Here is a 24,764-nt window from a genome sequence, read left to right as displayed (position 1 = left end):
TTCCCATGGGTTGTGATGTATTACATTATTACTGTGGGTGAACCGCAATTCCATTCATTGCTTCCTATGGGTTGTAATATATTACATTATTACAGTGTGTGAACCGCAATTCCATTCATTGCTTCCTATGGGTTGTAATATATTACATTATTACAGTGTGTGAACCACAATTCCATTCATTGCTTCCTTTGGTAATGTATTACATTATTCCATACATTGCTTCCTATTGGTTGTAATAAGAGTTGAGCGAACTTACAATAAATTGGCTCATAGCGAACCTCACAGCTTGGCTGTTGATTACTTTAGTCCGTGTAAATAAGTTCAGCTTTCCAAGGGCTCTGGTTACCTGGAAAAGTCCGGGATGTGAGTCTTAGGTCTCCTAGGTCTGTATCCACCTTTGCCAGGCAACAAGAGCCCTTGGAAAGCTGAACTAATTTCTGCAGACTAAAGTAATAAACAGCCGAGCTGCGAGGTTCACTACGAGCCAATTTACTGTAAGTTCGCTCAACTCTAGTTGTAATGTATTTACATTATTAATGTGAGTGAAGCGCAATTCCATACATTGCTTCCTATGGGTTGTAAATGTATTACATTATTACTGTGGGTGAACCGCAATTCCATACATTGCTTACTATGGGCTGTAATGTATAAAATTATTACTGTGGGTAAACTGCAATTCCATACATTGCTTCCTATGGGTTGTAATGTATTACATTATTCCATACATTGCTTCCTATGGGTTGAAATATATTACATTATCACTGTGTGTGAACCGGAATTCCATACATTGTTTCCTACGGGTTGTAATGTATTACATTATTACTGTGGGTGAACCAAAATTACACACATTCCGGGGTTACACTTCACCCAATGGAAGGTATCATATCAGAGCATTGATTCCAATGAAGATTGTCAGTTCTATATGGCAGTCCTTCGGCTGTCCAGGCATGCTGGGAGTTGAAGTTTTGGAACAGCTGGAGGCACCCTAATTGGGAAAGTTTGTCCTATGCATTGCAATGGATACTGTCCATGGAATTACTGCCACCTACTGGCAACGTTGTGAATATGAAAATCTTCTCCACGTTTCGACTTCCGTTCACAATTGCAAAACCTTATTCACATGCTGTATTATAAGTGATACCTGAAAACATAAATACATACAGAAATTTGGCCGCAACACTGCTGCCTCTGAACGTGGAGCCCAGTGGAATATAGTGATAAGGTGAGAGAAGGAGAAGGAGGAGGAGGAAACGAAGGGGGAAAGAGCAGGAGAAGATGAGAAGGAATGGGAGAAGGGGAAAGAAGAGGAGGAGGATAAGAGGAGGAGGAGGAGGAGAAGAGGGGAGAGGAGAAGAGAGGGAATAGTAGAAAAGGAGGAGAAGAGGAGGAGAAAGGAGGGGAGAAAGGGAGGAGAGAAGGGAGAGGAGAAGGGTAGGAGGAGAAAAAGGGGGGGGGGAAGGGGAGGAAGAGAGGAGGTGTAGGAAAGGAGAAGGGGAGGAGAAGTGAAGAAGAGGAGGTGAAGGGGAGGAGATAGAGGAGAAGTGAAGGGGAGGAGATGGAGGAGAAGTGAAGAAGAGCAGTGCCAAGGTGCCCAATTACATCCCTGGGCAAGAGACGCTGCAGCCGATCACTGGTCTGCACTTGCCCTAGTAATGGGATGGTGTCACCACATTGGATATCTTGCTCACAGACTAGAGTTGGTGCCCTGCAGGGGGTCAGTGGGTGACACCAGTGCCCTCCATTCTCCACCAGTGAGACAAGCGACACAACCATGCCTGAGATGCTGCAATAAAGATCTTTATTTAGGGCTGAGCTATGTGGTCGGTGACAATGGCACATACGATATAGAGTCTACATTATATTCTCACCGAAAAGTTGTCCCCAACATGGCGGCTGTTACGCTGTACATGCAGCACCGGGGAAGAGCTGTGGTCTTGGCAGGAGCAGCAATGAACATAACATACCTAGGGAGGAGGATTGGGGGCTTCTTATGTCTGTACATTGTAAATTACAGAGGAGGGGGATGTATTGTTGAAGGCAACTCAGCAGCCACACTGGGAGTACACCTTGTAATACAACGATAGAAGGAACGTTCTCCATCCACGTCGTGTCTTGTTCTTCTCACCCATGGTGGATCTAGTGCTGAGTGCAGACACTTCAACCCCAAATTAGTGCAAAATATAATATAATATATATAAAAAAAATATCCACCTTTTAGCTGTAAGAAAACCGACGTTAGTTGCGGAGCACCAGCCAAGCGATATATGGCACGTTATATATATATATCTAGTAATCGTAACACTTTCTCCCTTAAAAGGTGCATCATCAATAATACAGACTAAATTACTAAACCGCCTAATAATGCAAAAAAATATGAAAAACAATAAAATAGAATTCTAAAGGTGGAAAGTTACAAAGCAGTAAAAACGATGTAACTTTTAAAACTGACACGTTTCTTAAATAGGTTAAATAAAAAAGACAAACATAGTGTATCGCAAGGTGATAAGAAGATGGCGGATGAGACTGGGATCTGCGGCGCGTTGATCCCAGCTGCCATGTGACCCACAATCCATGTGCCTGCGCCTTAAACGAGGACTGACCTCCAAGTCTGCGCGCAGCACGGTCCGGCACCACAGCCGGCGGTGACTCGTGGCCTTAACAGTCATGGAAATAGATCAGCAGGCGCCGGCAACCGAGCCGGGATGTCCAGGACCCAACTGCACCTTCGAGGACAGAATAGGAGTCACTTCATATAAATATCTTATGTACAGGACACCAGATGCCTTCTGCTTACTGAAGGTTTCCTGCGGCGTCAGGCAATACACAAAAATAAATAATCTGCGCAGCTCGCCGCCCGCTCCTGTCCACTTGTGCGACTTTTGGGACAGGAAACCCAGAGGCAGCAAGAGCTGAATGGATTGGCACATAGGAGAGGACACTGTCTGGGTTTAGCTGCCCTCCTCTGTAGAGCGGGTCTCTGACTTCAGCTTCACAAACTCCCGGGCAACCTCGTCATTGGTCCTTTGGGAGAGTATGCGCAGGATGGTCAGTCCGGTTTCATCCATGTGGACGCGGCGCCCCATCGGACACCAGCACGCACAGCTGCCTTTGTCAGCAATGTCCCGCAGCTGAAGCACTGCTATTCCTAACACGTGGTCTTCACGGGCAAAGCAATAATCCTTCACACACACCTGAAGTTCATAGCACTCCGGTCCATCCTCATTACCCAGAATACTACAGGGAGAAAGGAAAGAGTTACAGTCAGTATGTACTAGGCTATGCTTCACCAAAAAGTCAGTGATGTCAGTCCGTAGGGAACAGATAGGATGATATCTCAGTGATGTCATCAGTCAGTAGGGGATAGGCTAATATGTCAGTGATGTCATCAGTCAGTAGGGGATAGGCTGATATGTCAGTGATGTCATCAGTCTGTAGGGGATAGGCTGATATCTCAGTGATGTCATCAGTCAGTAGGGGATAGGCTGATATGTCAGTGATGTCATCAGTCTGTAGGGGATAGGCTGATATCTCAGTGATGTCATCAGTCTGTAGGGGATAGGCTGATATCTCAGTGATGTCATCAGTCAGTATGGGATAGGCTGATATGTCAGTGATGTCATCAGTCTGTAGGGGATAGGCTGATATGTCAGTGATGGCATCAGTCTGTAGGGGATAGGCTGATATCTCAGTGATGTCATCAGTCTGTAGGGGATAGGCTGATATCTCAGTGATGTCATCAGTCAGTATGGGATAGGCTGATATGTCAGTGATGTCATCAGTCAGTAGGGGATAGGCTGATATGTCAGTGATGTCATCAGTCTGTAATGATTAGATAGGCCGATATCTCAGTGATGTCATCAGTCTGTAGGGAATAGATAGGCTGATATCTCCGTGATGTCATTAGTCTGTAGGGAATAGATCGGCTGATATCTTAGTGAGGTCATCAGTCTGTAGGGAATAGATAGGCTGCTATCTCAGTGATGTCATCAGTCAGTAGGGAATCAGTCAGTAGGGAATATCATCAGTCAGTAGGGAATATCTCAGTGATGTCATCAGTCTACAGGGAATAGATAGGCTTCTATCTCACTTCACTAAGATAGCAGCCTATCTTCCCCCTACAGACTGATGACATCACTGAGATAGCAGCTTATCTATCCTCTACAGCTGTGTTTCCCAAACAGGGTGCCTCCAGCTGTTGCATAACTATAGTTGTAGTTTTGCAATAGCTGGAGGCACCCTGGTTGGGAAACATTGCTCTACAGAATGGAGACATCACTGAAATATCTAATCTCTACAGACTGATGTCTCCATTCTGTAGAGGATAGGCTGCTATTTCGGTGATGTCAGTGATCTCTAGTGAATGGATTGGCTGTATTCATGGTAATGTCACTGCTGATATCAAGGCAATTGATAGGCTGTATTCTCAATGATGTCACTGCTGAACTCTAGTGATTGGATAAGGCTGGGTTCACACCACGTTTTTGTAATACAGTTCCTGTATACGTGTTCAATTTGAAAACCGTATGGAACCGTTTTGAAAACCGCATACATTGACTCTCCATTGAAAACCGTATGCCAAAAGATGCATCAGGTTGCGTCCGTTTTGCATCTTGTACGGTTTTGTCAGTTTTTTTTTTCCCGTAAACAAAACCGTAGCCTACCATGGTTTTTGGTCCGGGTGAAAAACCGTATTGAAACGTATACTTTTTTTAACATGGAAGTCAATGGGAACCATACAGAACCGTATGTGTGTACGGTTCCATACGGTTTTCACCATACGTTTTTTAATAAATAGATAGGCGTATTCTTGGTGATGTCACTGCTGATCTTTAGTGAATAGATAGGCATATTCTTGGTGATGTCACTGCTGATCTTTAGTGAATAGATAGGCATATTCTTGGTGATGTCACTGCTAATCTTTAGTGAATAGCTAGGCGTATTCTTGGTGATGTCACTGCTGATCTTTAGTGAATAGCTAGGCGTATTCTTGGTGATGTCACTGCTGATCTTTAGTGAATAGATAGGCGTATTCTTGGTGATGTCACTGCTGATCTAAGATCTATTCTTGTTGATGTCACTGCTTTCTAGAGAGCACATAGACCAGTGTTTCCCAACCAGGGTGCCTCCAACTGTTGCCAAACTACAACTTCGAGCATGCCCGGCCAGCCAAAGGCTGTCCGTGCATGCTGGAAGTTGTACTTTTGCAACAGCTGGAGGCACCCTGGTTGGGAAACACTGACATAGACTGTATTCTTGGTTTTGTAACTGGTTTCCACATTTATGAACACCCTACCTATCGGTTCTCATTGATTGCACCATTATACTCACAAGTGAAAGGTTTCATTGTATTTGGGAGCCCAGTTGTTACTCTTCGATTTAGTGGTATACTTCCGCTTCTTATCGCTCATATGAGGACCTATCATAGTGACCTCCACAAAAGGTCGGAACATTCCAGTCGTCTGCCATTTCAGGTCATTTGCTGCCACCACTGGAAGAGAAGCAGACATCAGGTTAATAAGATCACACCACCTACAGGCCGACAGCGGTACTCTTAAAGGGGTACTCCGGTGGAAAACACACACATATATATATATATATATATTTTTTTTTTATCAACTGGTGCCAGAAAGTTAAACAGATTTATACATTACTTCTATTAAAAAAAATCTTAATCCTTCCAGTACTTATTAGCTGCTGAATACATCAGAGGAAATTCTTTTCTTTTTGGAACACAGTGCTTTCTGCTGACATCATGACCACAGTGCTCTCTGCTGACATCTCTGTCCATTTTAGGAACTGTCCAGAGCAGCATACGTTTGCTATGGGGATTTTCTCCTATTCTGGACAGTTCTTAAAATGGACAGAGATGTCAGCAGAGAGCTCTGCGCTCGTGATGCAGAGAGCACTGTGTTCCAAAAAGAAAAGAATTTCCTCTGTAGTATTCAGCAGCTAATAAGTACTGGAAGGATTAAGATTTTTTTAATAGAAGTCATTTACAAATCTGTTTATTATTTTAAATCAACTGGTGCCAGAAAGTTAAAGTTTTCCACCAGAGTACCCTATTTATATATGTAATGACTTCCACATAGCAGCAGGAATAGGCGAGACCACCAGGAAAATAATGTACAGTCTGCATAATGACCTGCAGAAAAGTTCCAATGTAAATTCAGGTAGTTTATGCTGCAGATTTTATCATTGATTTACCAGCAGATTATATGTGTGTGAACATTCCCTAAAGTGGAGGACTAGCTGTCTCCTTTCAATGTTTGTCACTTTTTCATTTTTTCCCCCTGGGGTACAGCCATAATCAACAACATAGTCTGTAGAAGAATAAAATGCCCCTGCTACGCTGCAGCTCTGTTTCTTCAGATTGGCTTCTGTACCTAAGCACAAGCTCAGCAGGATGTCAGAATATAGAGAGCTGAATCATCAATGCTAGTAGGGAACCGTACTACAGAAGATGGCTATAGGCACAAGATATGCATCAATATAGATTTCTGCCAATTTTGTTGAGACCAGCCAATTATCTACTGCAGTGTTTCCCAACCAGTGTGCTCCAGCTGTTGCAAAACTACAAATCCCAGCATGCCCGGACAGCCAAAGGAGTTGCTGGAGGCACACTGGTATGGAAGAAGGATCTAATGTGTAGGGGGTCTCCTGAAAATTACAAGGTGGAAAGCGCATATAGGGCTGCAGAATGTCCAGCAAATTCTATAAAGGTCTGCAGGATGTCCCGCAAAGTCCATATAGGGTTGCAGGATGTCCTGCAAAGTTAATATAGGGCTGTAGGATGTCCTGCAAATTCTATAAAGGGCTGAAGGATGTCCTTCAAAGTCCATATAGGGCTGTAGGATGTCCCATAAAGCCTAAAAAGATCTGCAGGATGTCCCGCAAAGTCCATATAGGGTTGCAGGATGTCCCACAAAGTGAATATAGGGCTGTAGGATGTCCCGTAAAGTCCATATAGGGCTGCAGGATGTCTATATAGGGCTGTAGGATGTCCCGCAAAGTGAATATAGGGCTGCAGGATGTCCCGTAAAGTCCATATAGGGCTGCAGGATGTCTATATAGGGCTGCAGGATGTCCCGCAAAGTCCATATAGGGCTGCAGGATGTTCCGCAAAGTCCATATAAAACTGCAGGATGTCCCGCAAAGTCCATATAGGGTTGCAGGATGTCCTGCAAAGTCAATATAGGGCTGTAGGATGTCCCACAAAGTCCATATAGGGCTGCAGGATGTCCTGCAAATTCTATAAAAGGTCTTAAGGATGTCCCTCAAAGTCCATTTAGGGCTGTAGGATGTCCCATAAAGCCTATAAAGGTCTGCAGGATGTCCCGCAAAGTCCATATAGGGTTGCAGGATGTCCCACAAAGTGAATATAGGGCTGTAGGATGTCCCGCAAAGTAAATATAGGGCTCCAGGCTGTCTATATAGGGCTTCAGGATGTCCCACAAAGTCCATATATTGCTGCAGGATGTCTATATAGGGCTGCAGGATGTCCCGCAAAGACCATATAGGGCTGAAGGATGTTCCGAAAAGTCCATATAGGGCTGTATGATGTCCCATAAAGTCTATAAAGGTGTGCAAGATGTCCTGCAAAGTCCATATAGGGCTGCAGGATGTCCTTCAAAAGTCCACATAGGGTTGCAGGATGTCCCGCAAAGTGAATATAGGGCTGTAGGATGTCCCGCAAAGTCCATATAGGGTTGCAGGATGTCTGTATAGGGCAACAAGATGTCCTGCAAAGTCCATATAGGGCTACAGGATGTCTTCCAAAATCCATATAGGGATGCAGAATGTCTATATAGGGCTGCAGGATGTCCTGCAAAGTCCATATAGGGCTACAGGATGTCTTCCAAAATCCATATAGGGCTGCAGGATGTCCTGCAAAGTCCTTATAGGGCTGCAGGATGTGCCTTAAGGTCCACATAGGCCTGCAGGATGAGCAGCCCAAGTAGAACATGGGAGTGTACTTAAAGGAGCCAGGCGGCCCCACCACCAGGGTATACTGGATTTTGATTGCATTAAATAAAAGAGGGTAATTTTGCAGTCCTGTTCGTACCTTTCACGGTCACCTTCTGTTCTCCAGTCCCAGGATGTGTGAACAGGTCTATCTGTATGGACACCTCTCCCACAGGATCATCAACACCCGAGCCTAGAAAAGAGAGAAATACGTCTATAGAAGTAATAAATCACCAGCCCGATAATAATAATAATATTATAATAATAATACTGTGGTTTAGTAACGGATCCTCAGCTGTGAGTAGGTAGGTATACCACCCAGGATCAAGCCTGACTACAAAGAAATGTATCCTATCTTCTACTCTGTTCAAGTCTTTCCCAGCCAGTGTGCCTCCAGCTGTTGCAAAACTACAACTCCCAGCATGCCCAGACAGCCTTTGGCTGTCTGGGCATGCTGGGAGTTTAGTTTTGCAACAGCTGGAGGCACACTGGCAGGGAAACACTGCTCCACTCACCTCCAAAGCTGCATTGCCAGCTGAATCTAAGCAAACAGTTTAATTGCATATAAGAGACATAGGGGGAGATTTATAAAAAAAAAAAAAAGTTGCTGAGTTGCCCATAGCAACCAATCAGATCGCTTCTTTCATTTTCCACAGGCCTTTTCAAAAATGAAAGAAGCCATCTGATTGGTTGCTATGGGCAACTCAGCAACTTTTCCTCTGGACATGTTTTGATAAATCTCCCCTTAGTAATGTTTTCCGGCAATTCAGCAAAATGCAGATTTGGTGGTAAACAGAGTATAAGACAAGATTCACATTTCAAGAATGTTTAATATGTTAAATGATGGTCATAAAGTGTTCACATAGTCCCAGCAGGAGATGGCGCCTTGGGTGTATGAATGGGTGCCTTGGGTGCATGGCAGACGTAGAACATGTAGAGTGGCCGGACACACATAAGATGACAATCTACCATCACTACTTGGGCTTGTTATCTATATACTACGTGATCCTACAAAACTCTTCCCAATTACACTAATACAGTACATACAATGATCCTGAGTTATATCCTGTATTGTACCCCAGAGCTGTACTCACTATTCTGCTGGTGGAGTCACTGTGTACATACATTACATTACTTATCCTGTACTGATCCTGAGTTATATCCTGTATTATACTCCAGAGCTGTACTCACTATTCTGCTGGTGAGGTCACTGTGTACATACATTACATTACTTATCCTGTACTGATCCTGAGTTATATCCTGTATTATACTCCAGAGCTGTACTCACTATTCTGCTGGTGAGGTCACTGTGTACATACATTACATTACTTATCATGTACTGATCCTGAGTTATATCCTGTATTATACTCCAGAGCTGTACTCACTATTCTGCTGGTGAGGTCACTGTGTACATACATTACATTACTTATCCTGTACTGATCCTGAGTTATATCCTGTATTATACTCCAGAGCTGTGATCACTATTCTGCTGGTGGGGTCACTGTGTACATACATTACATTACTTATCCTGTACTGATCCTGAGTTATATCCTGTATTATACTCCAGAGCTGTACTCACTATTCTGCTGGTGGGGTCACTGTGTACATACATTACATTACTTATCCTGTACTGATCCTGAGTTATATCCTGTATTATACTCCAGAGCTGTACTCACTATTCTGCTGGTGAGGTCACTGTGTACATACATTACATTACTTATCCTGTACTGATCCTGAGTTATATCCTGTATTATACTCCAGAGCTGTACTCACTATTCTGCTGGTGAGGTCACTGTGTACATACATTACATTACTTATCCTGTACTGATCCTGAGTTATATCCTGTATTATACTCCAGAGCTGTACTCACTATTCTGCTGGTGAGGTCACTGTGTACATACATTACATTACTTATCCTGTACTGATCCTGAGTTATATCCTGTATTATACTCCAGAGCTGTACATACCCTTTAAACAGCAGTATCTTGGTCATTTTTAGGGTACAATTAGAATAGTAGATGGGGGTTATGTGGTAGTTGTCTCAGTCACTAGTAAATGGGGAGGGGAACCCATTTGGTTAATTTCTCTATAGAAAATTCTACAACAATACCGCACACATACCCTTTTCGGGGCGAATGTCCTCATTAGCCGTATACCTAATACCCTTCCCATCATGCACTGAGACACGGATGTAAGAGATAGCAGGCGAGAGAAGAGGAGAGAGGTGAAGAGAGAGTTATACAAAGACAAAGCACACAAGATCGACAAGTGAAGACAACGACGTGCTTTACGGAGACTGACTGTCCTCGACAGGAGACACAATGGGATAAACTGGTTGGCTCGCCCCCTTCTGTATATTGCTGGCAGTCGTATATAGGTTATATCTGCTTTTGGGAAAGCTGAGTGTCAAGCAAGATGGCTGCTATCAGTAGCTTATCACTCAGCTTTTTCAAACTCCGGAGAGGCAGATCTTCTTGTTTTTTCCCATTTTATCTTGTTAAGTTAGGGTACGTTCACGCTACGGAATTTCTGCGTGTGGAATTGCACTCATATTGCATGAAAATAATTACATGGAGACTGCATTGCCATCAATGGTGACGGCGCAGGTCCATGCAGTCCTAGTGCTAAAGGATTTCAGCAGCGACCGCTCAAGTGGAATCTCAGAGCAGAATTCCTGATTGGAATTCCGCACGGAGATTCCGTAGTGTGAACATACCTTTAGGTTACATGTGTGCCACAGATTGGGCATATGTCAGCCCGTGCCATACCTCATGTATTTCAATTAGCCGACCAGAGTGACCCTGATCAGGTCCTTTTCAGACTGTATACCTAAAAAAAAAAAGCGGTCTGCTGCGAAAGCACATTCGGTTCCGAAAATGACCCGACCGCAGTCTCTAGCTCATTGAAATGAATGGGACACAGCATGAACAGTGGGCATACAGCAGCAGCCTGTTTCACAATTCTCTGGCCGGATAGCGCTGCCTCATGCCCAAACTGCGGTGTGCATTCCCCTACACTATTTTCGGAGTGGCCCTTCACAGATTAAGGGCAGTAAAGGGTTCAACATGTTATATCCAACATCTTATAATAGCTGTGTCCTTTATATCTATATTCCTACACCTCCTCAGTATTTTATAACATTTTATAATATAAAATGTATTTTATAATATAAAACTGCTCTAGACCGGTGTTTCCCAACCAAGGTGCCTCCAGCTGCTGCAAAACTACAACTCCCAGCATGCCCGGACAGCCTTCGGCTGTCCGGGCATGCTGAGAGTTGTAGTTTTGCACCTCACTGCTTGGAAAACACTGTTCTAGACTGTGCATCACTTTTGACCACTAGATGGCGCTGCTATACAGCAAAACCTTAGCTTCCCTGTATCGTGTACAATACCTTGCGCCGTCTGGGTCTGCACAAAAGTTTTGATGAGTGTATCCGTGGTCTGTGTGTACAGCGACAAGGCGTAGCGCAGCGATTGTAAGTCCGGACTCTTCTCTAGGAATGTTTTCTTAAGGCCGTTTCCTCCTGCATGGAAGTATTGCTGGAACATGAAAAAGACATGCTCAGAGACAGAGAAAGGAGGGGGACAATGAAGCAAACCCTCACTATAAAGGGGTAGGATGTACGGCTTATCACTGGAGTGATCAGTCCAGTACATACCTTTATGGTATCCAGAGCCAGATCCATTACAGCGCACTGCTTTGGGGTTAGACTGCGGGTCTCTTCTCTTACCATATGATCCTGTAGGGACAGGAGGGGTTTACAATAAGGCCCAGCCGCCGGGTGTTGCCCACAAGTAGACTTTTTTAATGTCCTATCATTGAGCATTCAGTATAAAATTTACGAAAATGAGAAGTACAAGACAATTACAAAGGCCAGAAGCCAAAAGCGGCAACCTACAGGTTTTACCTTACCCAGACTGCTGTGACTTACCAAAACCACAAGATGGCACCAGAGCACACTGCAATCATCATCCAGAGTTCAATAAGTGTATGGGTGTGTTCAAACTATGGTTGGCAGACGGTTTAGGGATATTAAAGGGGTATTCCAGGAGAATTTTTTTTATATATATCAACTGGCTCCAGAAATTTAAACAGATTTGTAAATAACTTTTATTAAAAAATCTTAATCCTTCCAATAATTATCAGCTGCTGAAGTTGAGTTGTGCTTTTCTGTCTGGCGACAGTGCTCTCTGCTGACACCTCTGCTTGTCTCGGGAACTGCACAGAGTTCCAGAGACAAGCAGAGGAACCCCTCTGCTATGGGGATTTACTTCTACTCTGGACAGTTCCCGAGACACGTGTCATCAGAGAGCACAGAAAACAACAACTCAACTTCAGTGGCTAATAAGTACTGAAAGGATTAAGATTTTTTAATAGAAGCAATTTACAAATGATTAACTTAATGGTGCCAGTTGAGATATATATATATATATATATATATATATCTATATATATAAAACTTTTTCCTGGATAACCCCTTTAAAGCCACATGAGCAATGAAACCGCATATACACACACGGTTTTATACGCTTCTCATTGAGTACAATATTATTTAACAAACATATGCAGTGAATATACGGTTACGTAACAGACAAACCATGGTTTATGCATATGGGACCGTATACCGTTTTATATAATAAAACTCCACAGAGCCATATATGTCATCCATAGTTATCTAGTAGAAAAGGCTACACTGAGCAACAGCAGCACACCAAGCATATAGTGAAAATATACAAAAGTTCTTTATTGCACAATTTAACCATACAAAAATAGAATACCATAGGACACAAGGTATTAATAAAAACATTTAAAATTGACCATGAAAGCCAAAGCACAACTAAGAGGAGAGGCCATGAACCCCCTCCTCTAAGAAAGGCACATGTCCTGAAAAATAATATAATAATGAACAATGGATGAACCCCAGTCCGCATAGAGACCAGCCCTCATGTAGTGATCTGTATCAATAGTATAAACACTATAACACCTAATGAAATAAAGAGATAGAATACTGAGATGCAATAAGGTATATACAACCATAGATGAGGCAAGCGTTCCAGACTGGAGGACATCCAAAAGTCAGCAATAGTGTAACAAGGACAGGGCCACAGAGGACCCCACGCGTTCCGTTGCCAACTGGCAACTTCCTCAGGGGTGTTGTCAAGGAAGGAAGGAAGTTCCGTTGCCAACTGAGGAAGTTGCCAGTTGGCAACGGAACGCATGGGGTCCTCTGTGGCCCTGTCCTTGTTACACTATTGCTGACTTTTGGATGTCCTCCAGTCTGGAACGCTTGCCTCATCTATGGTTGTATATACCTTATTGCATCTCAGTATTCTATCTCTTTATTTCATTAGGTGTTATAGTGTTTATACTATTGATACAGATCACTACATGAGGGCTGGTCTCTATGCGGACTGGGGTTCATCCATTGTTCATTATTATATTATTTTTCAGGACAGGTGCCTTTCTTAGAGGAGGGGGTTCATGGCCTCTCCTCTTAGTTGTGCTTTGGCTTTCATGGTCAATTTTGAATGTTTTTATTAATACCTTGTGTCCTATGGTATTCTATTTTTGTATGGTTAAATTGTGCAATAAAGAACTTTTGTATATTTTCACTATATGCTTGGTGTGCTGCTATTGTTCAGTGTAGCCTTTTCTACTAGATAACTGTTGTTTTTTTTTTCACCGATGCAAGCACCCAGTGTTATTTAGGGACTAGATTGAGCCCCCCCCCCACTCCTTGGTTGCTTATGTCATCCATAGACTGGCATTGAGAAACTGTAAAGGAGTAAAGGAGTGAATCTGGTTTTCTATGGTTGTCTTTCAGTCTGTTTTTTTTTTTTGCTATCTATTCACTGCCTGTTGTTAGGCTAAGTCTGTCTCTAGTAACAGATAGATCAGGACAGAACACAGCTATGTGCTGGAGAGCCTGGGCCGTGTACCTGCAATTTGCTTCTCAGCAGCAGTTCAGTGCTTTGTGTAACCCCTTCCTTGTTGTGCTGCTCTTCGTAAGCGCAGAACAAGTAAAATGACAAAGACAGAACGGACAACATTAAGGGTACGTTCACACATACGCAGATTTGATGCGCAGGATTTTCTGCTGCAGATTTCAATGTAAACTAAACAACTGAGCATAACTTCTAATCTGCAGTTACAAATCCTGCGCATCAAATCTGCGCAGGATACTGTATGTGTGAACGTACCCTAAAATAGAGCAAAATCTGATAATTTTGGCTCAGGTCTATATGCAAAATAGAAAACACACATTGTGCATGCAATTTTGCAGGTGCGTGCCAGTTGAAAAATTCCAAAAAACTTCGGAAATTTTATCATTCAAAAATATATGATTTGATATAGACACACTAATGAATACACACACACAGGTGAAAAAGTAACCTATAAAAACCAAATGCTTAACCACGTGACTGCAAAAAATGCACGCCGGTCATGTGATTAAAGGGGTTATCCAGGAAAAAACTTTTTTTTATATATCAACTGGCTCCAGAAAGTTAAACAGATTTGTAAATTACTTCTATTAAAAAATCTTAATCCTTTCAGTACTTATGAGCTTCTGAAGTTAAGGTTGTTCTTTTCTGTCTAAATGCTCTCTGATGACACGTGTCTCGGGAACCACCCAGTTTAGAAGAGGTTTGCTATGGGGATTTGCTTCTAAACAGGGCGGTTCCCGAGACACGTGCCATCAGAGAGCACTTAGACAGAAAAGAATAATCTTAACTTCAGAAGCTCATAAGTACTGAAAGGATTAAGATTTTTTAATAGAAGTAATGTACAAATCAGTTTTAAGGGGTATTCCAGGAAAAAACTTGTTTATATATATCAACTGGCTCCAGAAAGTTAAACAGATTTGTAAATTACTTCTATTAAAAAATCTTAATCATTTCAGTACTTATGAGCTTCTGAAGTTAAGGTTGTTCTTTTCTGTCTCAGTCCTCTCTGATGACACCTGTCTTGAGAAACGCCCAGTTTAGAAGCAAATCCCCATAGAAAACCTCTTCTAAACTGGGTGTTTCCCGAGACACGTGTCATCAGAGAGCACTTAGACAGAAAAGAACAACCTTAGTAATTTACAAATCTGTTTAACATTCTGGAGCCAGTTGATATATAAAAAAAGTTTTTTCCTGGATAACCCCTTTAAGGCACCGTGAAGAGGAGTGATCATGAAATACATTGCAGTTGGAACGTTTGCGCAGTGCAGGACAGACGCGGTGTAGCGCGCAGACGTGTGACAATGTAAAGCATGCATAAGCAAGCGTGCACAAGCGAAGCGGCAGGACGTCCAGGTCATTGCACCGTACCTTCAGCTTTGATAACTGGCCCAGCTCCTTGGCTGCGCTGAAAATCAATTGGGTTCCCTGAAACAGCAGGGAGGAGAGGAGAGAAAAGGAGAGAAAAATGTGTTATTTACAGGGCTGTCAGCGGGATTCCCTCCATCAAAGAAAAGCTGGGAAAAGTATGGCCGACCCGAGACAAGACGGGGCATCTAAAAATACCTGGGAATAATCGTAATAAGAAAAGAAAACTCATTCCTCCAGCACCTCTGCTGTTTCCTCACCATAGGGGGGCGATGTTCTATAGCCCCAAATAGTAATCGGGGAGCAGCCGATTCATCTGCACAATTGCTTGGCTTTAACAAGCCTTCCAGCATCTTACCTGCAGCGGTCTTAAAAATATGGACCTCCAGCTGTAGCAATACTACAACTCCCAGCATGCCGGACAGCCGTTGGCTGTCCGGGCATGCTGGGAGTTGTAGTTTTGCAACAGCTGGGGGTCCAGTTTGAAGGCCTAGGCTGCATATTGCTGCATGGCTTTTCTTGACGTAAGGAAAACCAACTTAAGTCAGAGCCTCCAAGCAGGAAAGCTGCAGGCTCAGACTTTAAAGGGGTACTCCAGTGGAAATTATTATTATTTTTAATTTTTTTTAAATCAACTGGTGCCAGAAAGATAAACAGATTTGTAAATTACTTCTATTTAAAAATCTTAGTCCTTCAAGTACTTATTAGCTCCTGTATGCTCTTTTCTTTTTGAATTTCTTTTCCGTCTGACCACAGTGCTCTCTGCTGACACCTCTGTCCATGTCAGGAACTGTCCAAAGTATGAGCAAATCCCCATAGCAAACCTCTCCTGCTCTGGACAGTTCCTAAAATGGACAGAGGTGTCAGCAGAGAGCACTGTGGTCAGACAGAAAGTAAATTAAAAAAGAAAAGAACTTCCACTGGAGCATACAGCAGCTGATAAGTACTGGAAGGATTAAGATTTTTAAATTTAAAAGTAATCTGCTTAACTTTCTGGCACCAGTTGATTTAAAAAAAAAAAAAATTTTCCACCGGAGTACCCCTCCGGTGTTCTCTATAAAGCTGCTCTCTCCACACTACATAATATCTGCCCCCAAAGATATTCCGTCAGCATGCTGGGAATTGTAGTTTAGCAACAGCTGGAGGTCCACAGTTTGGAGACCACTGTAAAAAGGCTTCCATGCTGGGAGCTGTAGTTTTGCAACAGCTGGAGGTCCACAGTTTGGAAACCACTATAAAGCTTCCATGCTGTCAGTTGTAGTTTTGCAACAGCTGGAGTTCCACAGTTTGGAGACCACTGTAATAAGGCTTTACCCGAAACCAAGGCCGGACGGTGACCATGTGAGGACAGTTGTGGTAAAAGGGGGTACGGAGCCGATGGTTATTGAAGTTCGAACACTGGGTTCAAACACTCCCAATGGATATTGATCTGGGGTGGTAGGAGATGTGGCACATGAAGGATTAGACAAAGGCCTTCCGGGTGGGAAAACATGTGTGTACTGCACAAATATAGGGGGCCTCCGGACTTACCGTCTGATAAGAACAAAAGTCCACCCGAAGGAAAGGTGAAAATAAAAGAGCAATTAGAGAAGTAGTTAATGAGTCCTGTACCTTGTAACATTAGGGTCACACGTAACGCATGCGCAGCGTATTTCACGATGTGGGTGCGCAGACCCCAGTGACTATAGTGAGCTCCCTCCTGCGGCCAGGTAGCCCTGTGTGTCTGCTCATACCAGCAAGTTTCCCACTGCAGATCAGCTACGAGCAGACACACAGGGCTACCTGGCCGCAGCTGGGGGTTTGTTCTAGTGACTGGGATCTGCACATCCACAGCGGGAAATACACTGCGGATCCACTGCTTGTGACCCTACCCTTAGGACGTATCCTGCCCATATTTGATGCTGCAGATTTCAAGCTGAAGATTTATTTGTAAGCTGCATGACTGAACGCAGCTTCAAATCTGCAGCATTAAATATGTGCAGAATACTGTAAGTGTGAATATACCCTAAGCGTATGTTTAGACAAGCAGATCCACAACGTATTTTACACTGCGGATCCGCCGCTGAAGGACCGTTACAGGTGCCTTTAGATGTGCCTGCTCAGAGCAGCAATTCGCCGCTACAAGCAGACACACTGCTATGTTGTATGAGTCGCCGCGCATGCATGGTGTAATCGCACATATCACGGTCGCTCCCACTGCTTCCTGAGCTAGGCCAGGAGCAGCCGCAATGTAGGTGTGTGCTGCGCGCGGCGACTCGCACATCGCAGTGTGTCTGCTCGTAGCGGCATATTGCCGCTCCAAGCAGCCACCATGCAGGGGTCCTTCAGAGGCGGATAAAATGCGTAAAATACGCTGTGGATCCACTCGTCTGAACGTAACCTAAGAGTGCGTTCACACATGCATATTTTTGCTGCAGATTAGCTGTAGCAGATTTTGCTACCCATTGAAGTCAATGGGTAGCAAAATCTGCTGCAGCAGATCTGCAGCAAAAATATGCATGTGTGAACGCACCCTTTAGAGTACACTGCAGGATCTGCTGCATATTCTTGCTGCATAAATTGTGCAGCTTTATAACTTCAATCGGTAGCAAAATCAGCTGATGAAAATATGCAGCAAAAATATGCTGCAGATTCTGTATGTGTGAACGTACCCTACAGGCAGAAAATGGGGATGAACCCCAAATATCTTGATATAACCAGCTCCGGGCAACTTTACAAGAATATGATGGTTGTGCACACAGGGGACTGTTTGTTTGCCTTTTATTCCTACTTGATGTGGGATCTATAGATTCTAGTCTGGCCCAATACACAATTAGGGCGGGTTCACATGTCGGAATGTGCACACGGAAAATCTCCATCGCTCAAAGACGGCAATGCATTCCATGCGGAGTCTGCGGGAAGAATGGATGTGTTCATTCTTTCTGCGGACACCGGAATCAGAATTTCTGTGCCAGAAACATGATGTTCAGATGTGCAAAGTGCAGCAAAATTCTGTTGAATTCAACAGGACTCTGGTGCTGCGGAATCTTTGTGCAGAATTCCAATGCGGAATTCCGCACGAAAATTCTGCCATGTGAACAAAGGCTATAAGTTATCGTTGTGCCACTTTAGAGAAGCTGAGATATGAGGAGCTGTTTGCAGCATCCTTACACTGTAAGGCTATGTTCACACGGCAGAATGTCTGGCTGGAAAATTTCTGGGTGGAAATTACACAGACATCGATTGGCGGCAGAATATGCCGGTGTCAGGACTGCACAGAAATGTCTTTCAAATAGTCTGCACTGCATTTCCTTGTGTAATCCGGAGAAAGAATAGACATCTTTATTCTTTCTGAGGACGCTGGAAATCGAGATTCTGCCGTGTGCACAGTGCAGCAAAATTCCACTGAAATCACTGGGGCTCTGCTACAGCGGAATGTCTGTGCAGAATTTTTTGCGGACATTCCGCCGTGAGAACATGGTCTAACACTGTCAGGGACAGAAAATTCTCTGCTGCATAGGTAGCACCCTGTAAGCACCTCCCCATATCATAGGTTCCTAAATGCAGCGTACTGCAAAGGATATTGGGCTATACTGCGGTGATGAATCTTACTTTGAGTGATGGCCTCCCCCAACACGTCTATTACTAGTGCAGATGAACGTGCCAGAGCAAGCCGTGAGCGACTGCACCGCCACCCCCCACCCTAAGTGACTGCACCAGCACAGACAATATAGGGTGAAACACATCAAATAATATGACAGGGGGCAGCTGCACTTCTCTCTATCCAGCAGTTCCGGTGATGGAGTCACAGGGGAGACATCTCCCTTTCCAGGAGTGACATATGCCGGGAACAGCTGGGCTACCAGTAACCCCTTAAGCTCCAAGGCCTAATGCAAAATCTTTACCCCGACTCTCGTGTGGCAGAAGGCACCAGGGCCGGGGTACTGTATGGCCTTCAGCACTGGTTGCCTATTCATTTATCAGGCTGACACTTACCGACTGGTCTGTGAGGGGGGGCAGGACGATCATCTTCTCCATTGTGTTCATCACCACCCTCCACAGCTCTTTTAGGACACGTTTTAGGACCGTCTTCTCACACACGGTGGCGAATAAGGTCAGACTGTGGGGAGAAAAACATGCAAAACGACAATAAGAAAACAGGGCATAAAGGTACCATACAGCTTAGTGGCCATTGTTGGGGAGCTCCTGAGAAAACCAGTATGGCCACCTATACCTCTACCTGCATGCAGATGTTGTGCTTTGCTGGGTGTTATCACTTCTCCACTTCCATTATTAGGTTGTGTTTTTTGCTGCATATTTTCTGTTGTTTAATGCCCATCAATGGGTAGGAAAATCAGCAGCAGAAAATCTGCAGCAAAATACGCACATGTGAACGTACCCCTTATGGAAAAAAATTATTTGTCACTCACTTTCCATCCAAGAAGTCCATCAGGGGGCGAAGAACGTTGTCTGCATCCTGTGCTACCGTGTTCCTGGCATTGGACGACACGTTCCCGGTGCCCTTCACGTGGCCCAGGATCTCTGACATCTGCTTGATACATTCATCGATCCGGAACTGGAAGCTGAGAAAACGTGATAACAAACAGGACGTGAGACAGAGACGGGGCTGAGGAATCGGGGGCATAGATAAGTAGCTATGTGTAGCCAGCCAGTGCCCCATTCAACAGCCCCTGAGTGATAAGCTGCAGGATGGTCCCCTGATGCTAGACGGTCCCATGTGGACACCTGAGTGATGCTCCCTGCCCAGTCCTTGCTGGCACCATTTATATGGATTATCCTTCACCCAAAGTAGGAGCAGTGAGCATACTCCATGACCTACACCTCCATGACCTACACCTACACCTTACTGCAGTGTTTTCCAACCAGGATGCGCCCAGCTGTTCCAAAACTACAATTCCTAGCATGTACAGACAGCCAAAGGCAGCAACAGCTGGAGGCAGAACGGTTGGGAAACACTGTAGTAAGACTGATTGTTCACACCTTACTGCAGGGTTTCCCAACCAGAGCACCTCCAGCTGTTGCAACACTACAACTTACAGCATGTCCAGACAGCCGTTGCTTACTTGCATGCTGACGGGTGTCTGGGCATGCTGGCATGCTGGTTTCCCAACCAATGCACCCCTGGCTGTTGCAAAACTACAACTCCCAGCATGCCCAGACAGCCTTCGGCTGTCTGGGCATGCCGGGAATTGTAGTTTTGCAACAGCTGGAGGTGCACTGGTTGGAAAACCCTGCAGTAAGACTGATCGTTCACACCTTACTTGCATGCTAATGGCTGTCCGGGCACGCTGGGAGTTGTAGTTTTGCAACAGCTGTAGGCACACTTGGGCGAAAACACTGCAGCAAGACTGATCGTCCACACTTTACTGCAGCGTTTCCCAACCAGCCTCCAGCTGCTGCAAAACTAAAACTCCAAGCATGCCCAGACAGCCTTCAGCTGGAGGTGCCCTGGTTGGAAAACCCTGCAGTAAGGTGTATATGATCAGACTTACTGCAGTGTTTCCCCACCAGGGTGCCTCCAGCTGTTGCAAAACTACAACTCTCAGCATGCCCAGACAGAGCAAGGCACCTCCAGCCAAAGGCTGGCTGGGCATGCTGGGAGTTGTAGTTTTCCAACAGCTGGAGGCACCCTGGTTGGGAAACACTGCAGTAAGACTGATCATCCACACCTTACTACAGGGTTACTGCAGGATTTCCCAACCAGGGCACCTCCAGCCAAAGGCTGTCTGGGCATGCTGGGAGTTGTAGTTTTGCAGCAGCTGGAGTCACGCTGCTTTGAAATACTAGTTTAGAACAATGTTGCCTTACCTATTGAAAAATCTATTGCTGGAAGTTGTAATTTTGCAACAGCTGGAGGCACACTGGTTGGGAAACACTGCCTTACTGTCAGCCTTGGTCCTAACCATCCATTTGTGTTCACCCAGCCAGAAATATACTACGTCCTTCAGGATTAAAATCAGACAGACGCCACAGGCTGCAGAGCACAGATGAAGCCTTGTGATGCAAACTGTCCGGGGTACTCACATTAATACAGCATTATCAGTATTGCATGCCAGCTGGCACTGGCATTGCCCTACCAATATCCCAATCCCCTCCCCCGTACTATTACTGATCTGCTGATCCCCTTTGCACATTATGCACTTAATTCGCACACTATGAATGAAATGGAAAAATAGGTAAGACAACATTGCTCCAGACTAGTATTTCATCCAGCTGCTGCAAAACTACAACTCTCAGCATGCCCTGACAGCCTTTGGCTGGAGGTGCCCTGGTTGGAAAACCCTGCAGTAAGGTGTGGATGATCAGTCTTACTGCAGTGTTACCCAACAGGGTGTCTCCAGCTGTTGGAAAACTACAACCTCCTTCGGCTGGAGGTGCCTTGCTCTGTCTGGGCATGCTGAGAGTTGTAGTTTTGCAACAGCTGGAGGCACCATGGTAGGGAAACAATGCAGTAAGACTGATCATATACACCTTACAGCAGGGTTTCCCAACCAGGGCACCTCCAGCTGAAGGCTGTCTGGGCATGCCGGGAGTTTTAGTATTGCAACAGCTGGAGGTGCACTGGATGGGAAACGCTGCAGTACAGTGTGGAAAATCAGTTTTGCTGCAGTGTTTCCCATCCAGTGTGCCTACAGCTGTTGCAAAACTACAACTCCCAGCATGCCCAGACAGCCATCAGCATGCAAGTAATGTGTGAACGATCAGTCTTACTGCAGGGTTTCCCAACCAGTGCACCTCCAGCTGTTGCAAAACTGCAACTCCCAGTAAGACTGATCATATACACCTAACTGCAGGGTTTCCCAACCAGGGCACCTCCAGCTGAAGGCTGTCTGGGCATGCCAGGAGTTTTAGTATTGCAACAGCTGGAGGCGCAATGGATAGGAAACGCTGCAGTACGGTGTGGACGATCAGTTTTGCTGCACAGTGTTTCCCATCCAGTGTGCATACAGCTGTTGCAAAACTACAACACCAAGCATGCCCAGACAGCCTTTGGCTGTCTGGGCATGCTGGGAGTTGTAGTTTTGCAACAACCAGAGGTGCATTGGTTGGGAAACCCTGCAGTAAGACGTGGACAATCAGTCTTATTGCAGAGTTGATCCCCTTTGCACATTATGCACTTAATTTTCACAAATTCCTTTACTACTGTGTATCTGTTACAATATATCAGTGCATCCTACAAGCTCTTCCTATACCAGTGTTTCCCAACCAGGGTGCCTCCAGCTGTTGCAAAACTACAACTCCCAGCATGCCCGGGCGGGCATGCTGGGAATTGTAGTTTTGCAACAGCTGGAGGCACCCTGGTTGGGAAACACTGTCCTATACGCACCTGTTTCCGAACACAGCGCTGAGTTCATCCAAGACGTTGTTGAGCTTCACCTGCAGCTCCTTCAGCGTGTCACTGGCCTCGGGATCCAGCTAAAAATAAATAAATAAAAGGATATTAGAATTAGGGAACAAAAGGGAGTCAATCCCATTCGTGCCAATCCCCCTCCATGTTACGCTTTGTCTTAGATGAGATCTCCTGGGCATTTCTGGATTTAGAGCGTGACCCGGGCACACAGCTGCAGACGCGCCTGGCTTTAGTGTTTAGACTTCACAAGCTAGACAGAGGCGCGGGTGCGTATTGTTATAGATTCTCCCTGCCGGAGACCTCACGACCGCTCACATCAAAGGAGCGGAGGCTGCGCGTACGGCGAGCTCTATCCGTAATGGGATGAATATTGCACTCACAAATAGCATACAGTCATGTAATACCAGCTATAGCCACACAGGGGCGCTGTGCTTCCGATTTACCCTCCATAACCACACACAAGGGAATACAGTGATCCCTCAACTTACAATGGCCTCAACATATAATAGTTTCAACATACAATGGTCTTTTCTGGACATTGTAACTTGAAACCGGACTCAATATACAATGTACGGACAGTCCAGATCTGCGAAACGTGTCAATGGCTGAAAAATCTGACCAATCAGAATGGAATTTGACTGGTAAAACCCCTGTATTACTGAAGTGTATGCACTGACTGGGGTCTGGTAGCGCCCCCTACAGTACAGGGAGGTATTACATGTTCTGTACTACTCTTTACCTGTATTACTGAAGTGCATGCACTGACTGGTGTCTAGTAGTGCCCCCCTACAGTATAGGAAGGTATTACATGTTCTGTATTACTCTTTACCTGTATTACTGAAGTGTATGCACTGACTGGTGTCTGGTAGTGCCCCTTACAGTACAGGAAGGTATTACATGTTCTGTACTACTCTTTACCTGTATTACTGAAGTGTATGCACTGACTGGTGTCTGGTAGCAGCCCCTACAGTACAGGGAGGTATTACATGTTCGGTACTACTCTTTACCTGTATTACTGAAGTGTATGCACTGACTGGTGTCTGGTACCGCCCCCTACAGTACAGGGAGGTATTAGATGTTCTGTACTCTTTACCTGTACCAGGGTTAGCTGCTCCTTTGGACACCAGGTGAGGGCGGCTCCATTACTTTTTTAGAACACTGTGTGTACTGTACAGGATCCTGAAGAAGCTCCTGTCCTCTATATACACAGTGATTACAGCTCCCAGCAGATCTTTCTTACTTTTATATGTAAGGATTTGCTTTATCTATATTAGTTATCTACTTATTTTTCTTTAATCCTCACTTTTTCCTATTTTTAGATGATATTTTGGGGCTTCAGAACCAATTACCAGGTTTCCATAGAGTTATGGTCTCAACATACAATGGTTTCATCTAGGGATCGACAGATTATCGGTTTGCCCGATATTATCGACCGATATTCACGATTTTGGACATTATTGGTATCGGCAATTATCTTGCTGATATGCCGATAATGCCTCGCCCCCAGCCAGAGACGACCGCCGCCGCCGCTACCCCATTGCCTGCCCCATCCCCGGTTTTATAATGACCTGTTCCCGGGGTCCACACTACTTCAGGCTCCTGCGGGATCCTGAGCTGTTGCTGTGTGCTGCGCTGCGCAATGACGAGTGACGTCCTCAACGTGACGCCACCTTCAGTGCGCACAGTGACAGCTCAGGACGCAGCCGGAGCCAGAAGTAGCGCGGACCCCGGCAACAGGTCATTATAAAACCGGGGATGGGGGAGGCAATGGGGCAGCGGCGGTGGTTGGACTCAGGACTGGCAGGGGGAGAGTAGTGGGCAGCGGCAGTCTCTGGCCAGAGAATAGGCCCAGGACAGGCAGGGCGAGAGAAGCGGGTGGCGGCGGCGGTCTCTGGCCCCGCAAAAGCCGCTGCAGTTCATTGATTTAAAGCGCCGCTTTAAATCATTGCTCTGCAGCGGCTTCTGTGTGGCCGTTGGGTGCGGGGGGGGGGAGGGTTGGTAGAGAGAAATATACCAGTATAAGTTATCAGCTATGTTATCGGCCTCAAAGTTCACAGATTATCGGTATTGGCCCTAAAAAATCAATATCGGTCGATCCCTAGTTTCAACATACAATGGTCGTCCAGGAACCAATTCAT

At 45.0% G+C, this 24,764-nt stretch overlaps 1 protein-coding gene across 12 annotated transcripts in view; it reads right to left on the bottom strand.

The window, feature by feature from the left end:
• Positions 1–1,779: 1,779 nt before the first annotated feature.
• Positions 1,780–24,764, bottom strand: part of UNC13B (unc-13 homolog B) — a 427,170-nt gene continuing 404,185 nt past the window's right edge. For 8 of the 12 annotated variants that reach the window (XM_056547105.1, XM_056547097.1, XM_056547089.1 and 5 more), the window contains 10 exons: positions 22,603–22,691; positions 19,685–19,837; positions 19,251–19,374; positions 15,279–15,335; positions 11,624–11,704; positions 11,357–11,504; positions 10,084–10,140; positions 8,063–8,155; positions 5,329–5,488; positions 1,780–3,234 (listed from right to left, as the gene is read on the bottom strand). In XM_056547105.1, coding sequence (XP_056403080.1) covers positions 2,949–3,234; positions 5,329–5,488; positions 8,063–8,155; positions 10,084–10,140; positions 11,357–11,504; positions 11,624–11,704; positions 15,279–15,335; positions 19,251–19,374; positions 19,685–19,837; positions 22,603–22,691 — 1,248 coding nt within the window. In that variant the 3' untranslated portion in view covers positions 1,780–2,948. The remainder of the gene's footprint in view (positions 3,235–5,328; positions 5,489–8,062; positions 8,156–10,083; positions 10,141–11,356; positions 11,505–11,623; positions 11,705–15,278; positions 15,336–19,250; positions 19,375–19,684; positions 19,838–22,602; positions 22,692–24,764) is intronic. The other 4 variants (XM_056547134.1, XM_056547162.1, XM_056547152.1 and 1 more) reach the window with 1 other exon arrangement.

The sequence above is a fragment of the Hyla sarda genome, chromosome 1, assembly GCF_029499605.1.
Source record: "Hyla sarda isolate aHylSar1 chromosome 1, aHylSar1.hap1, whole genome shotgun sequence".
Classification (NCBI taxonomy): Eukaryota; Metazoa; Chordata; class Amphibia; order Anura; family Hylidae; genus Hyla; species Hyla sarda.
Note: the sequence above shows the minus strand (reverse complement) of the source record. Positions and strands in the feature narration are given on the sequence as shown.